At 40.0% G+C, this 16,916-nt stretch overlaps 1 protein-coding gene across 3 annotated transcripts in view; it reads left to right on the top strand.

Moving 5' to 3' along the window:
- The window catches only part of LOC133490570 (astrotactin-2), a 301,145-nt gene extending 297,894 nt beyond the window's left edge, over positions 1 to 3,251 (top strand). For 2 of the 3 annotated variants that reach the window (XM_061800811.1, XM_061800810.1), the window contains exon 23: positions 1,684 to 3,242. In XM_061800811.1, the coding sequence (XP_061656795.1) occupies positions 1,684 to 1,924 (241 nt within the window). In that variant the 3' untranslated portion in view covers positions 1,925 to 3,242. Of the gene's footprint in view, positions 1 to 1,683 lie in introns of all 3 variants that reach the window. The other variant, XM_061800812.1, reaches the window with a different exon arrangement.
- The last annotated feature ends 13,665 nt before the right edge of the window (positions 3,252 to 16,916 follow it).

Raw genomic sequence — 16,916 nt, 5'->3', positions numbered from 1 at the left:
TCCAGTACCAATACTTGTTCCATCAATTTTTTGAAACTTGAATGATTTTTTTGTTACCTTTAAGTGTACTTGTGGGGAGTTCTTGATTCGTTAGAATCCTTTGTATTTAAAATTTTTATATTTGTCTGATAAACATCATGTAGTACATCCACACCCATTGCTTTTTCTGCTTCTTTGGTTATCATCACACAATTGCTTGTCATTGTTTTGTTGTGACATCCCAAATCAATTTTTTTTTGAGACAGCCACTTCAGGTTGCACACATTAAATTGTGCATATGGTAGATAGAGTATTGTAATATTGTATTTTAGGGCTAAAGGTATATCCCATGTAATGTATGTGTGTGGGCACCGGTGAGGTGGTCTTGGGTGTGGTGGGGTGTTGTCTTCTGAATAAGTGTGTTTTGGATTATTAACTGCCTGATGTTGGCAGCTTGGACCCTCATTGGGAGCAATTTACAAGCGGGCTGTATTGGTGGTGTATTTTTTTTTTTTTTAAGCCCAATAGAAGAATGGCCAAATGAAAGGTAAGCACAATCAGTGCTCCTCCAGGCACAAACAATCCCAGGATCTCCCGACATCCACATGGATTTATTTTAGCAGCTCTATTTATAGCTGCATTATTCCCAACACCAATAGCGATTTTGTAAGATACACAAATGCAAAAGTATTCCCATGGACCAATTTTTAATTTGATCACGTGAGGCCAAACATATTGGTAGGAGGTGCAAACTGAAAGTCAACTTTGAGGTTTTTTTTTTGGTTGCTTTTCCTGTTTGTTCAGCATCATAAATGTTTAATTTGTCTCCAGTTCACACGCTTGTGAGTCCCTCTTGATTAAGTGCCTGGTATTCTGTTGTGTCAGACGCAAGAATTTTCAAGGGGGGAAATGAGAAAATGTTTCCCCCATTTTCAGCAAATAAGTGAAAAGGATGTCTGTGCTCCTTCTGCTTAACTAAAGACAGATGTTGATGCTCAGCAGACGCTGCTTTTCAAAACAAATGGAATTTTTCCCTCTGTGTGTGTTTTCCTCATTTTAGAATCCCCACTAGCTTAACAACCTTGAATTCAAACCTGACTGTAGGTGTTTTTTTTTCTTTTTTCTGCATTTCAAGCATCTTTTCTGCGATTGGGCGTTTGCGTCCTAAACAGTGTCAAGCGAGCGGCAGACCTGCTTATCCGGATTTTCTCTTTGACTGACTCCAGACAGCTGCCTGTGGCGGGCTTGTTCAACAGCATCGCTATCTGACAATTCGACATGCAGCTGCATGTGATAGTTTGGGCCCAAACTGGCAGGCAGGACATGATTCTTCTGGTTTGGACGCAGCCAATGTGCAAATGCGACCACAAATATTACATGCTGTTCATTTTTGTGCATCCGTTTGTGTTGTGGCATCGGGCAAACTTCAGTGTTGAACTTGATAACACATGAACAAGCAAAATTTTTGTAAAAAAAAAAAAAAAAAGGCGAGATAAAGCATTTAAAATCTCGACTGTTCTATCAATGCATTACAATTTAATTGCAAAAACTGACAGAGGAATTATTGCATGGTCCGTTGAAATGCAACACATTTTCAGTGAGTATAGTTTTTTTAATTTATGGCAACATTCAACACAAAATAGTCACACTTTTTCCATTGGCATGGGATTGTTTCTGCAGTTGTTCACTGTGTCACCCTGACAGGAAGGCCAACCTAATCCTCCGAAGGGTGGACAAGATCAGCCACTACTGCCGCTCCCTCCTGCGCAGCACGCACATCCAGATCCGCACTGACACCATGGCGTACGTCTACTGCCGTAGCGACGATGGCCGGACGCCGGGCGGCAGCACGTGGAGCGGCTCGTTGCACGAAGGCCGCACCGCTTGCATCGAGAAGCTTATTTCCGTCCAGCGCAATACGTACAGCAACACCAAACTCCGGTGAGACACGAGAACAGGGGACATGCTCACCTTTTGTGACGTCACTGACTGATGCCTCAGCTGATGACGCCCATGAACGGGAAGAAATCCGCCGGACGAAAAAAATCAATCAGTTGTTACGCGGCTTACTTTTAGCGTAAGACTTGAAAACATCACGTTGGGCATCAAAACAGAAGAATACGCGACGTGAACATGTAGATAAGTGATGGATGATGGAAGATAATCCTCAGCCAATCAGCCATTTGTTGGTTTAAATACATTGAATGTAACATTGTAGTTGCTTTTGTTCATGCTTTTATGTGAAGCACTTAAAAGAGATTTAAAAAAAAAACATACACCGAAAGATAAATTTGCCTTTAAAAATTACTTAAAATGAAGAAATGTTAAAGCCATTTCCAGTGTTGATTGTTTTTAGGTTTTCCAAATTTAGACAGAAATGTGTTTTTTACTTTGTATTTTTCTTATGTTTTGTTTTTCTACCAAAGTAGTCATGCTTTGTTTTCTTTGCAAAACACAGCTATAAACATTGCCACTCGTTTTGAAGTCACGTTGTATCTTTCAAAAAGAGGAGAGCCCTTTGGAACATCTTTGCTAACCAAATTAGCAGCACAGACTTAAAGACTCTGATGGACTGTGCCTCATGATTGCTCAATGTTTTCTTTAAAATAGAAAACGGAACATACAGAATATGTGTAATACGGAAATGGGGATGTCTGAACATTGGTAATCGACTTAAAACAATTATTTTGTTACAAGGCTTTTCGGTTAACGCTTTGTATGTTTTTGTGGTTTAGGGTATGATGAAACTTGAGAAAAATATGTAAATAAAAGCCATTTGGGATGATTAGAATCAATTTAATCATTGACAAATTCTGTCCGAATGCAGATGACTACTGTATGTTGGTGTTTACCACAGAGTCTGTTCTACTGAGAATTCAGTAGGATTTTGTATGAAAATAGTACATTGTAATTTTGAAGGTTTTTTTTCCAACTGTTTTTTTCTATTAATGATGATCTATTATGAAAATAATTTGCCCCATTCCCAAGAGCTCTAACTGCTTTGAATGTAACCTTTTCTTGCACTGTTTGCCCATGTTTTTTTTGTATCTCGTAGCAGTAAACTAGCCTGGTTATGAACATAAACGTATCAAATTTTCGTACAAATTCCTACAAATCTTCATGAGAGCAAAAAACAAGATTCAATTGCCCAAAGCAAAATTAGACATGAGAAATTGAGAACTGATCATCTTCCGCTCGAGATTTTTTTTTCCTTGAAAATGCCTTCATTTCCATTTACAGTATTTTCATCTCATGTTACATAAATTGTAAGATTAAATTATATTGTACACTGTACACTTGTATAAAAGCTGTATTATGTGGATTTTAGTCATTTTTTCTGGAAATGTGAAATACTGTATTAAAATAATATATACATAAGGTATCGCTGTTGTTAAGCAATATATTTATAATATATATAGATACTGTATATAGGCCTTGAGATCTACAATGAATACTAAATTATTTTCAACACAAAATAATAGGAAGGTCTCATTTTAGTCAAGTAATGTAATCTTAAAATGTAAAATAATATAAACGTAAAATACAGCAAATAAGGCTATATGCAGTCATGACTATTATAAATGGTGCCATGCAGAGAAAATACTTGAGGATCAACAAACACTACATAATTTGTTGGTATACATTGTAAGGAATAAATATAACAGTTAAGAGGCATGTGTTAGTAAAATGAAAAAATAATGCTGTCCACATCTGTGTGAATTTGCTCTTTTGAGAAATATTGTATTCATGATTAAACCTCAGACACGTGTTCTTTGTCATCAGCAGTGCTATGTAGAGGTAACGTAAAAAGCTTGAATCCAGTGAAACACAGAAAATGTCGCTGATGCCGCCAATCAAAATGCGCGATCTCGGGTGTGACCACTTTCGACAGGTGTTAACGTCGTGAAAATGAGAATGAACAAACGCAGCGTCAAATATGTATATAACAACTGTTGGCGTTGCGCTTTACTAAAGACTAACTGATAATCTTGGAATTTCCTTAAATAAAATGGTTGGTGTTACATTTTCCTCATGAGAGGAACACAACAAAATAACAGAAAATCCTGTGTTCAAAATGGGAAAGGTTTGCACTCTTGCCGGATACTGTTGAAGGAATTCAGATGAAAGCGCGTCATGATGCCGTGTGATGGTCTCTGTCGATGTGATGACTGGTGGTGGTCGGATAAATTCTTGAAGCAGCGTACATTCTCATGAAATTCAGCACGAAACGACCTTTCCGACAGCTTTACAGCCCCCTTATTTGAAACTCAAGCCGTCAATTCTGCCTGCCCCTCGAAGCTTCCCCGGCCCCATCTTGCGGCACGTTGCCTCCTATCAGGAGAAATTGAAGAACTACTTGTTGATACTTGTCCTCCAAAAAAGTACTAACATATGTTGGAACACCCACATCTAAAGCCAATTGAATTCACGACTTCAAAACCAATGAGTTGTAGTGCATATTTCTCTGATGGCAGTGAAGGACAACTGAAATGTGCAATTGTAATGATATAAACGTCTGTCACATCCTATTGCTGGTATATGACGCAATTATTACGTTCTGTTCCTTTTGCCTTTGTCTTGTTTTTCTTGGCATCAGGTGAGTAATCATATCTAGTATAAATTCATTCTTTCATTGATTTACATTGCCCGAAGATACACAATGGAATATTGTTTTTTTTTCCAGGAAGTTGGTCAAATTTGTCTGGATGAAGAAAAACAAATAAAATACTGTAAAGTGTAAAAACAACAAATCAGTCCAGATTTACATGTGTTTTGAGTCTTAATTCTTTGAATGTATGCTTATTATCTTCTCGCTTTCTTCTCTAAACCCTCGTCAAGACTGCTCCTTCTTTAGGAATAGGTGTAGTCAAAAAGACAAAAAAAAAAAGCAAAACACTTGCATTTTTCATGTACATTATATTCAAATACCAAATTTATAAACCTGTCTGTATCCTGCAATGTGAGAATGTTGGAAATAATTGCATTTGTTAAAAAACAAACAAAATCAAAAACACCAATCATCTTTACTTGTCCTGAAAGCTTTTCCATGTATGCATCTTCTTCATCTTCCTCTTTAACACCAACTGGCTTCACGTCTTCCCTCACTAAATCTATCAAATTCCTCCACAACATCTTCATTTCTGCTACTTCCATCTCTGCTTCCTGTTGTGTCCTGAGTGCCACCGTCTTTAATCCGTACATCATGCCCGGCCTCACCAATGTCTTATGAACTTTGCTCTTCATCTTAGTAGGGACTCTTGTGTCACACAACACAGCTGACACCTTCCCCTACCCGTTGCAACCTGCTTGGACCTGTTTCTTTACTTTCTTACTACACTTACTATTTCTCTGGACTATTGACCCCAAGTATTTAAAGTCCTCCGCCCCTCGCTATCTGTTCTCCGTGTAGCCTGTGCTCCCATCAGAACCCATAAAATTCTGCTGAACAAGCTGGTCAAAAACAATCTCGTAGATGCTTCCATACCTCCACAGAAATGTCATAAGGACCAACTGCCTTTCCATTTTTCAGCCTTTCAGTGCCTTTCTAACTTCCCCCCTTACTAATGCTTGCTACTTCCTGGTCTACCGCACTTTCCCTTTCTAATTTTTCTTCTCTCTCACATTCCTCATTCATCAACTCTGGAAAGTAATATTTCCATCTATCCAGCACCGTTACCAGTAATTGCCATATATATTCTTAATCCTTAATAACCCTAACCTGCTGCACATCAACCCGTCCATCTATCCATTAGCAAGTAGGCTTGTGGTGGAAGTGAGTGTTATGTGTGAAATACCTCTCAAGACGAATGCCAGCCACAAATTCACGTTAGAAATTCACAATTTGGCAGTCTAGGGGAGAAAAACAAGATCGTACTAGCTCCAACTGAGACATCTCATCACATACAAGGCCTTGAATTGTTTTTGTTTATAATGCTGTACAGAGTGCTAGGTGTCTCATGAATGTTTTTACTGTTGTCGTGTATATCACCTTGAAAGCAGCATTGTGCATTGCAGTTTGCCGACTAAGCAAACAGTTCTGTGGATGATGTACTCAACACGGGAGTGCACTTCATTGAAGAACACCTCAATGCCATGGGAACCTACATGAGAAACGTGTTTTTACACTTCAACACAATCATCCCCAAACTCCTCTCATCCAATCTTCTCTAGCTAAGAGCCTCACGTGCCATCTCCCAGTGGATTCAAGGCTCCGTGGCGAGCAGCACACATCAGGTCAGGCTCTGCGACATCACCTCATCCACATGCACCATAAGCAGCATGCCCCCTACCCTCCAAGGCTGTGTCCTCTCTCCGCTGCTCTTCTCTCTCAACACAAAGAACTGTACCTCAAATCACCCTGGTGTCAACACTCCTGAAGTTTGCAGATGACACCACAATCAATATACAGATGGTGATGGTCTCCATAATGACAGGAAGCAGAGTGGCTGGAGCTTTGGTACAGCAGACACAACCTAGAGCTGAACTTGCTTAAGACTCGAGAGATGCTGGTGGCCTTCAGGTAGCATGCTTCACCACAGCTGCCCCTCACACTGCCCAACTGCCCTGTGTTAACCGTCCTGGCCTTCAAGTTCTATCAGGACCTTATGAGGGAGACCAACATCGACTCCATCCTCAAAAAGGCCTAGCAGAGGAGTTACTTCCTGCATCTTCAGAGGATGCGTGGCCTCCCTTGGGAGCTGTTGAGGGAGTTGTAAACAGCACTCATCAAATCAGTGCTGTGTTCATCCATCACAGTCACAGTTTGATGCTGCCACAAAAAAGAACCATCAATCAGGACTGCCAGAAAAATTGTCAGTACCCCACTACCCCCCGATGAGGACTTGCGTGCTGCCAGAACTAAGACGAATCCTCTTGAACACTCCACATCCGAGAAACCACTTTTTCCATCCCCTTCCCTCAGATTGCCGCGATTGAACAATACAGACCAAAACCAACAGACATTCTAGTAGTGTATTCTCTCTTAACATTAAATTGTGAGAGGACTCTGGATCATTTGCACAAAAATAGTAGAAGCAATACTGCATTACTTTTTATGACTAAGTGACTTTCCGTAGTGTATTTTTATATCTCCCCCCAAAAATGTATAATTTTTTTTCCCAAAATGACTATCATTGTACTAGTATGGCTTAACTCCCTCATATGAATTATTCATGTGTTTTTGGCATACCTGGCAAATAAAGAAGTTTCTGATTCCAATTTATTGCACTACAAAGTCTGTGGACTGTTATGAAGAACCTGTATTTGATTTCTGGGTGGTTATTGCTCTGCTTGGTAATGCTTCCGATTTAAAAAAAAAAAAGTTTTTATTACACAATACTTACTTTGACCTTTTTAAAAACTAGAACACAAGAAATACACTACATGAATAAAACTACAATTCTCAAACTAATAGAAAAGTAAATTAAAACAAATCATTTTTGAAAATAAGAATAAGAAAACAAAAATTTTCTCTAAAACTTCATTAAAACCAACTGAATTTGACAAACATGTCGTTTAATACTATTGACATAGTTGCACATCTTAAAAAATGATCATTTGATCCCAATGATGTAAAACTACATCTTTGTTTTTTGTTTTTTTTTGTAGACAAAACAAAACAAGGTGTCAACATAACTCCTGAAGGGGAAGTATCTTCCCATTACCTTGCAAAGAAAGGTAATAGAAAGTTGGGAACATGGAAAAACAAAGATAATTGACAATCCAGAAGTGTTTTTGGAAGTAATCTACATCATCAATGAAGGTTAGACATGAAAAAAAAAAGAGAGACCATGACACTTCAGCGCACAGCGAAGGAAGTTGCACACCACCACTTAGCAAACTTCGACCCCACCGGCCCACCTGCTTCACGGAGTTCACTCTCCGTTTCGCACATTTGAGGTGGACGAAAATGATACAAGTGAATCGGCGCTCGAGCCGGATTCATCTGATTATTGGATACCATCTGATTCCCACTGCAGGAGCAGAGAACCAAAACATTTGACCAAACTCGACAAATGAGGAATTAAGTGTTACATCGTAGCATCAATCCCTGAATAATCATATATTATTAGTTGAAAAGGTGATTTTGTGTGTGAGTGTGTGTCAAGGGGAACGACCACACTGAAACACTGTGACGTATTTTATGGTAATTGTGTACTTCTACAAAGTACAGGTGACGCAACCACGAGCAAAGCTGATGCGATTGGTTGCAGCAGAAGCAGCAGCTATCAGCAACATGCGGAAGAAGTCAGGCACCTTAAAGGTCTACCGACATCCCTATATACATTTTAAAATAGATATTGTTATGAAAACTACATATAATATTACTCACTTCAATCCATCCATCCATTTTCTTTGCCGCTTATCCTCACAGGGGTCGTGGGGAGTCCTGGAGCATATCCCAGCTGTCAACGGGCAGAAGGCGGAGTACCCCCTGAACTGGTTGCAGGGTACAGGGAGACAAACAGCTGCACTCACAATCACACCTATGGCAATTTAGAGTGTCCAATTAATGTTGCATGTTTTTGGGATGTGGCAGGAAACCGGAATGGCCAGAGATAACCCGCGCAGGCACGGGGAGGACATCCAAACTCCTATTCACTTCAATGTCTATATGGAAAAAAAAAAAAAACACGAGACCAGACAGCCTCCCGGCCTGACCCACCTCCGCGTCCGGTGAAACAGCAGTTAACTGTGGCGACCGACGATATTATGCGGTCTTCTGTTACGTTCTGAGAGAAGGATTACATTGTCGGACGCCGACGGACCTTTTTATTCATCCTGGTACTAATGAACAAGTAAACGGACACTACCGATATGACGGATCCTTTGTTACTTTCTGAGAGGATTATTTCGGATGGAGTTTTTTTATTATTGCTGCTTTCGGAGAAGATGTTGGAGTTTGGTGACTATATGTCTAGTTAGCTACTTAGCTCGTGTTATACGCTACTGAACTGTTTTTGTACTTCTATTTTATTGTTTTGTGTTGTATTGTATTGTGTGTGTGTTTAAATTGTCTTAAACCCCAATACAAGTGCTTTGTTATATGTTGCTGGTTTGACCAAGGGCAATTATACTAAATTCACACGTAACTAATGCTATAAACTGAGACAAATTAGTCCCCCCCACCTATTTTTTAAATAGTTCGAAACACACCAACCTGTCATTTCGTACCCACAAAGCTCTCGTCCTTTGCCCCTGTGCGATTCATTTTTCACAACGAACTGGGTATTTTGAAAAAGTGTTCAGAGTGAATCCATTCTCCCGAGTGTTCGAGCAAAATCCAGCAATACGACAAGCCGGCATTTTGGCTAACACGATGAAAATAACTAAGTAATTTTTTGCCAGTACAATGAGTATCAACCAATATAAATACTCGACCCAGCTACTGTAAAAAATGTCACTTCCTGGTTCTTCTCCAAAACAAATGCCTCGAGAGGATTTTCATGGCAGGGGATGCAAAAATCCATACACGAGAACATCATGACCTGTGTACATTCCTGCTACCTTTTTTTAAAAATTAAAAACATAGTAAATTCATGCTTTAAGTGTCAGTAGACCATTAAAAAAGTGACCCAACAAGCCTGCTTGATGGGAAACTGAAATATTTGAAACCCACCATAAAAAGTTGAGGCCACAAAGATCCTGGCCCAACGCAAGTGTAGCGGAGAACGCAACTCTGTGTAGTCCATGTTGTGTGCCCATGCACAGAGGCACCTGTTTTATTCTATACCGCATGGAAAAAATATGCGTTGTAGACACACACATGCACACACTCACAGTTCCAATGCACACAGTTCAGTTCCCATTGCAGATTTCAGTTCCACATCTGAAACTTCTAAATAGTTCATAGTGTTGCAATTGTAAATAAACTGTTATTTTGATGTTTAAAAAAAGGCTTGTTTTGTTGTTTATGCTGTGGTAAAGCTGTTTAGATATTTGAGATGTCACCAAAAAGAACCAAAAAAACCCTCAAAATGTGTTATTGTCAGTTATACGTGAAAAGCATCTTTTCTCTTGTTTTCTTGTCACCAGAGACAAATTTTGGTAACGCTTACCCATTCTACCACCAATTATTCCAGAATGGAAAAAGGCAGAAACAAACCTTTTTCTTTGTTTGAAAGATGAATTTTAATCTTTCATTTGATGGGTGCCATGTGTATTTAGTCGTAGAACAGAATATTCTGTGTGCCTTGGAAGGATGGGTCAGAATTGAGCGGGATTGAATGGGAAAAAAACATCCCGAAAAATTATAACCGTGGTATTGACAAACAAGTCATACCGAGTTTCTCACACCTGTATGACACCTGAGTCTTCAGTGCACCGGACATATGTCAGGAGGAACCAAGGAGAAAAAAACCTAAAACCATGCATGAGGAACACACTCTTGACCCTCTTGACTGTGAGGCTGACATAGTTATGCACACCACTTGTCCACAACACTGCTCTGGTATGTTGTTTGCTTCAAAAATCGCAGTCACCCCTTTTATAGAACTCTTCTTCAAATGCTCCTGGCCTGTCAACTGAAGAACAAGTCAGCACTCAATTGAATAACTACACGAGCTGTCACATACTAAGCAATAAGGCCAAAGTGTAAGAGCTATGGTTTTTTCCTAAAGCGCACGACGGCAGTTCTTCTAAACTTTTATGGCTTGGTCGATCCGACTAAGATTTACAACTTTGACCAATCCGTGCAGGTTTCCGTACAAAAGGCCAGCCTGTAAACAAGATGCTTCTTTTAAGAGATCAATGATGTTGAAGCGGGTTAAAGCAATTCCAGTTCAGTGTTATTTCTTTGCAGTTAGCACAATCAATAGGGAAAATATTTACATTGGCTCCTGGACTAACACACCACTTGGACCCGCTAATTGATATCATTAAGCAAAAAGGTGGCTATGCCACCCTGCGTGCATTGAGCTGCCGGGAAGGCATTTTCTTTTTCCACCTCCCCTCCGCAAAACAATTTCTTAAAGCTCCCCATCTAGTTTCTTTCCAGTCATGCAACATTAAGGGCCACTTTTAAAAATCAGTAGCTTGATGTTCATTCTCACGGAATTAGGCTGCTGTCGTCAAGTGGCGCGCCAGGAACAACACTCTCATTTCCATGCCAACGTATCCGTGATAATGTCGCAGCCACCCGCGAACGGGGGGAATTCTGCGACTTCAGCACTTCACTTGTCGTATGCTCACGTGATGTCGTGGCTTCGTGAATGACCTTTAACTCAAGAGGATTCAATGTCCTTGCTTTTCTACACAAGGTGCTTATGGAACATTCCCTTCGTGAGCTTACTAGATGTTAGAGAGAGGAAGGTTCACCACAGTAGATCTTCATTGTCCAAATTAATATTATCCCTAGTCAACTGCTTCCAAGCAAAGTCAGCCAATCACGATTATCATCCATCCATTTTCTTAGCCGCTTATCCTCACGGGGTTCACTGGACTGGTGGAGCCTAACCCAGCTGTCAACGGGCAGGAGGCAGGGTACACTCTCAACTGATTGCCAGCCAAATGCAGGGAACATAGAGACAGACAAGAGTCACAATCACACCTCGGGACAATATGGAGTCCAATTAACGTTGCATGTTTTTGGGTAGTGGGAGGAAACCGGAGTGCCCGGAGAAAACCAACACAGGCAGGTTCACGATCGAACCCGGGATCTCAGAGCGGTGAGGCCAACGCTTTCCAGCTGATCCACAATGCTGCCTCAGAAGTCTCCAATAGATTCTTCTTATTGATTATCCCGTAGTGTTCGGAGCGATTTCGCCCATACTGATTTGCTTGCAAAGGTCGGTGCTCACATTTGTAGATGTCAAACGTGTTCAATATTGAATTGGATATTTTTTGGAAGCAATTGAGACAATTGTAGTGCACTACTTGGTTACAACCAGCAGAAGCGCTAGTCTTTGCTGTTTGAAAACCACCGTGGCGTACAGTCACAAAATGCTTCCGGGTTTCATTATTCTGCTCAAGAGAACAACAAAAAAATGTTGATCCACAAAGACACAATGTAGCTCCTTCTGACCTTCTCTGTACTTTTCCCCTAGCATCCTCAAGGAAAATAATGCATCTGTGGTACTCTTTCTAGGCATGAAACCATACTGTTGCCCGCAGATACTTACTTCTGTGCTGAGTCTAGCCTCCACTACTCTTTCCCATAACTTCATTGTGTGCCTCATCAACTTTAATTTTTTCTCACCTCTTTCCGAAAGGCCGCACAACATTCTTCCTTTCTCATCTTCCACCACATTGTTGTCTGCTCTACCTTTGTCTTCTTAATCTTCCTACCCACCACCAGAGTCATCCTACTCACCACCATCCTATGCTATCGAGCTACACTCTCCCCTACCACTACTTTAGAGTCAGTAATCTTCAGATTACATCGTCTGCACAAAATATATTCCACCTGCCATATTTGTTTGGCACAGTTTTTATGCCGGATGCCATCCCTGACTCAACCCTCTGCATTTATCCGGGCTTGGGGAACGGCCTACAGATTGCACTGGTTTGTGCCCCCACGTAGGGCTGCATTAAAAAAAGGAATTGAAAAAAATTAAAAACATAAAAATGGCAGCACGGTGGATCAACTGGTAAAGCGTTGGCCTCACAGTTCTGAGGTCCCGGGTTCAATCCCAGACCCCTCTGTGTGGACTTTGCATGTTCTCCCCGTGCCTGCGTGGATTTCCTCTGGTTTCCTCTCACATTCCAAAAACATTAATTGGACACTCTAAATTGCCCCTAAGTGTGATTGTGAGTGCGGCTGTTTGTCTCAATGTGCCCTGCGATTGGCTGGTGTACCCTGGCTCCTGCCCATTGACAGCTGGGATAGGCTCCAGCACTCCCCACGACCCTCGTGAGGATAAGCGGCGAAGAAAATGGATGGATGGAAAAACCTAAAAATTAATTAAATTAATTAATTAATTAAAATTTTAAAAACAATTTACATTTAATGCTTTATAGATAAAGAGAGAATTCCAGAGAGTATATTGAAAAATAGAAAATAAAACCTGATTCTACCCTCTGCAGATTTACCAAGAACAACAAATCAAATCCTTGGGTTCATTTTGTAAGATTTTCTTTTTTTTTTTTTTTTTAACATAAACCAATAAATAAATAAACATACAACACTCACTCACTTTAACCAGTGTTTATTTCTACACAATAAATGACAGCAAAAAAAAAAAATCAACATGATACTCATCTTTATGACTCTTCCTTATGAAAATATAGTACAGTTCCGCATGTTTTTCCATGTACCAGAGCACCAAAAAATGAGAGCTAATTGCAACTGTGAAGAAAAAAAAAGGACAAACATTCACAGAAAACATAAAATGTCCAACTGGTTGTATATGTGCCTGAAAAAGTGCATATTGTAAAAGAGAAACCAAAAAGCGAGGACGCCATCGTAGGGACAACCGATGGCCTCCTTTACAGTGTTGGTGGAGACCCAAAGGCAAATCTGACTCATAAAGTCCAAAGTGAGGGCAAAGAAACTGGTAAAGGTTACTACTGGCTGGTGCCTGAAAGAAACACTTAAATGTATATTATTAAGATTTTGTAACAACAATAACAAAAATAATAAAAACAAACAAGACCAAAAAAAAAAGCAACCGAGTTGCTACTGAGGTTCTTTTTCGAGCCAGAGGTTATCATTCGGGTTTCAATCATCTGGGCAACAAATAAATGACTCACTGGATATATTTCATGGTCTAGAAAGCAGACGACAGTACTACTACGGAGCCATTATGGACAAATAAATGCTAACTGCAACTGGGTGGAGCAAAGCATCTTGTTTGTTTTGAATATGTGTGTTTTTTTCTCAGTTTTTCCGGCAATACTTGGACACAATATACAATAACTTTCATATAATAGTGAGGATAAAAATCCATCCAAGGGCTACTCTCGAACAGTTAGTACATTGTTTTTTTTTTTTGCAAATACAATCAGATAATATTACTATTTACATCTTAAAATATATTTGTTTAGCAATCGGGTACGAAACATTGCAGTAATACCACTAGATATCCACGTAATATGCAAATACACTTGTTTTTCCGTATATATACTTTCAAATAAAAATAAACAAAAGGACAAGTCACCTTTATTGAGGGAGACAAAAAGTGGACTAAGTCTAGAACCAGAGGCCTGTGAGAGGTACTTCTTCATGTGTTACAATACACAAATAAAAATGTCTTCAACAAGATGGCACATGAGTATTTTACGATCTGAGGGGCTGACTCCTATACTTCTTTGTCAGGGTTGAGCATGCAAAAAAAAAAAAGAAAAAAGAAAAGAAACAAAGTGGCAACTGTTGGTATTTATGGAGCAATATCAAAGCCTGTCAGGGAGCAAGCAGGATCCCAAACACATTAGTGGACGTGATAAACCAGGCGCTTGGCCAAGGAGACGTGTGTTCCTTCAGCCTGCACTTCAAACGTCTCTTTAAGCTGCCCAAACTTCCTCTTTCCTTTTTTACACAGGGCCCCGCTCCACACTGGCTGCCCTGTCCCGCCCGAGCTGACAGTGACAGATGAGGCAGTGTGTCAAAGGAGTTGGAGGGCTGGGCCGGGGGGAGTGGGGGGCATGGGGGCATGGGGGGCAGCCGCCCCGGTGGAAGGGGGACGGCTGCGCTACCCTTCGGGAGAAAATCTGACTCATTGCCCCCGTGGCGTACGTGTCGTGTTGCCAATCGAGTGCTGGTCGCCTCCGCCGCCGCGAGGGCCACGGGGTCCGGCCCCTGTGAGTACACATTTTCACACCTGGCCAAACAGCCGCCTGGGCCAGGAAAAGCAGCCCACCCATTCCCCACCTTTCTCTGTCTCTCCCATACCTTTTTATCTGCATCCAAGAACACCCTGCACTAGACTTTCAGCAAAAAAAAAAAAAAAAAAAAAGAGAGATAGTTTATCCTACCCATTAAGGGGTACCCTCAAAAGTACCCTCCTGTTTCATTGCGGATCATATCGAATCATATTGAACATTGAGAATCAAATGGAAAAAAATAGGCTAATCTTATTCTCTTGGCCATACATAGAAAATGCAACATTGATCTTTTTTTGTGTGTTTTAAACATAAAAGTCACTTTGACCAATGAAACAAACAAAAGCTTGGGGGCAAAAAAAAACAACTTTTTTTTCACCTCGAAAAAAAAGGTACCTTGAAGTCCAACAATATCTGTGATTTTCATACTTCATACCATTGCATACTTTTTGTCCCATACGAAAACAAAAAAAAAATGGTTTACAAAAAATTACATTCTGTTATTTAAATCCATAAAATTTTACGTGTGAAGCAAACAATGTCAGTTTTACAACACTTAAAGGGTTAAAAAAGGAGGGTCTCGGTGCAGACGTTTTGCCAGATTGGAAGGGGAATGATGGACAAACAATGTAAAAAATAACTTACATGGACATTAAATATAATTTAAAAAAGTATAACACTCTCAATAAATAATTCTACTATGTACACCATCCGTATGAGAAGCAAAAGAAAAAAACAATTAAAAAAATTATATGTGTGTGTGTGTGTGTATATATATATATATATATATATATATATATATATATATATAGATATAGATATAGATAGATATATATTGATATAGAAGCAGCAAACATTACAGGCATGAGGTACAGTGAGGGATCCTGTGATAATGACGGTATCGAGGTGATGTTCCTTCCTTGCGTGAGTCGCTCGGTGAACTATGGCTATACGGGGAGGGGCGGGCGGTGCGTGGGGACCGTCTCCAAAAGAAAACTTCAGTCTTACTCTGTAGCCTTTGGAGCCAGGCGTGGACTTATGATACAGGTAATCGTGAGTCAAAACAACAGAAGGGGCCATTGCAATGGCAGGAACGGAGCCGGGTAGTGAATTTTGAACCTGTGGTCATCGGCACGGAGAAGCAGGGCTCGCATGTTGCCCCCCCCCCGGACACACACACACACACACACACACACACACATACATACACGCTGGTTATAGGTTGATGTAAAACAGCTGCATCTAGAGGACTAATTACATTTTATAATCCAAGATAATACATAACTTTTGTTAAATACAATCTCTAAAGATAACAGCCATTTCGAACACACATTTAAAAAAATAACAAATATGATTTCTTCATTTATGATTTATGATTTCCTTCTCTTTACTTGACTTTGATCTATTAGTTTCTCAGCCCAAATGAAAAACAAAGGCAAAATAAATGTGCAGTTGAATCAGCCGTGATATGTTAAAATATAAAAATATACAATGCAACCTCCAATGTCGACCAAACCAAAATGTTGCACAAAAAGATTAACTCAAACATTCATCTAATGGCTTGGATAAGTTAACTTTGTTTTTTCAATGGTACCCCCATTGAATTTTAGTTTTTCATTTATAAAGGCCTCAGAGGACCATACTCAATTTATGAACCCTAGGATGCAACCATCAAACAAATGAGCAGGCCCATATCAAAAGTTTAACGGGTTTTCTTTGGACTTTATGGTGGAAATGGACCTGTGATGGGCCAAAATGACCGCCATAGAACACAAAATGGAACTTACTCGAATGTAAGAAATTAGTGAATGCATCTTTTGCATGCATGTGTTATCAGGGCAATAGTTAGGCAATATTAATAGAAATTGGAATGGTTTGTGCTCAACCTTGGAGGTTTCACAGAATATGTCATGGCGGGGGCAGGGGGGGTTGAACCCTCTTTACATCTATGTAATGTTCTTGATCGCAATGCACAAAGCATGTTTGGGAAGAGGGAAGGGAATAGGTCATGTGATAACACACAGGGAGCAAAAAGACCAAATATACAGTTTGTCTCAGATCACCATTCAGACAATAGCAGCTTCTCGATAGTTTTTTGAAAGACACTTTTTTTCCCCCTTATGTGGCAAGTTAAAAAGTGCAGTAACTGAGGTCATTATTACAAACACTAATTGAATATG

The sequence above is a fragment of the Syngnathoides biaculeatus genome, chromosome 17 (genome assembly GCF_019802595.1).
Source record: "Syngnathoides biaculeatus isolate LvHL_M chromosome 17, ASM1980259v1, whole genome shotgun sequence".
NCBI lineage: Eukaryota > Metazoa > Chordata > Actinopteri > Syngnathiformes > Syngnathidae > Syngnathoides > Syngnathoides biaculeatus.
This window is presented reverse-complemented; position numbering and strand designations above follow the sequence as displayed.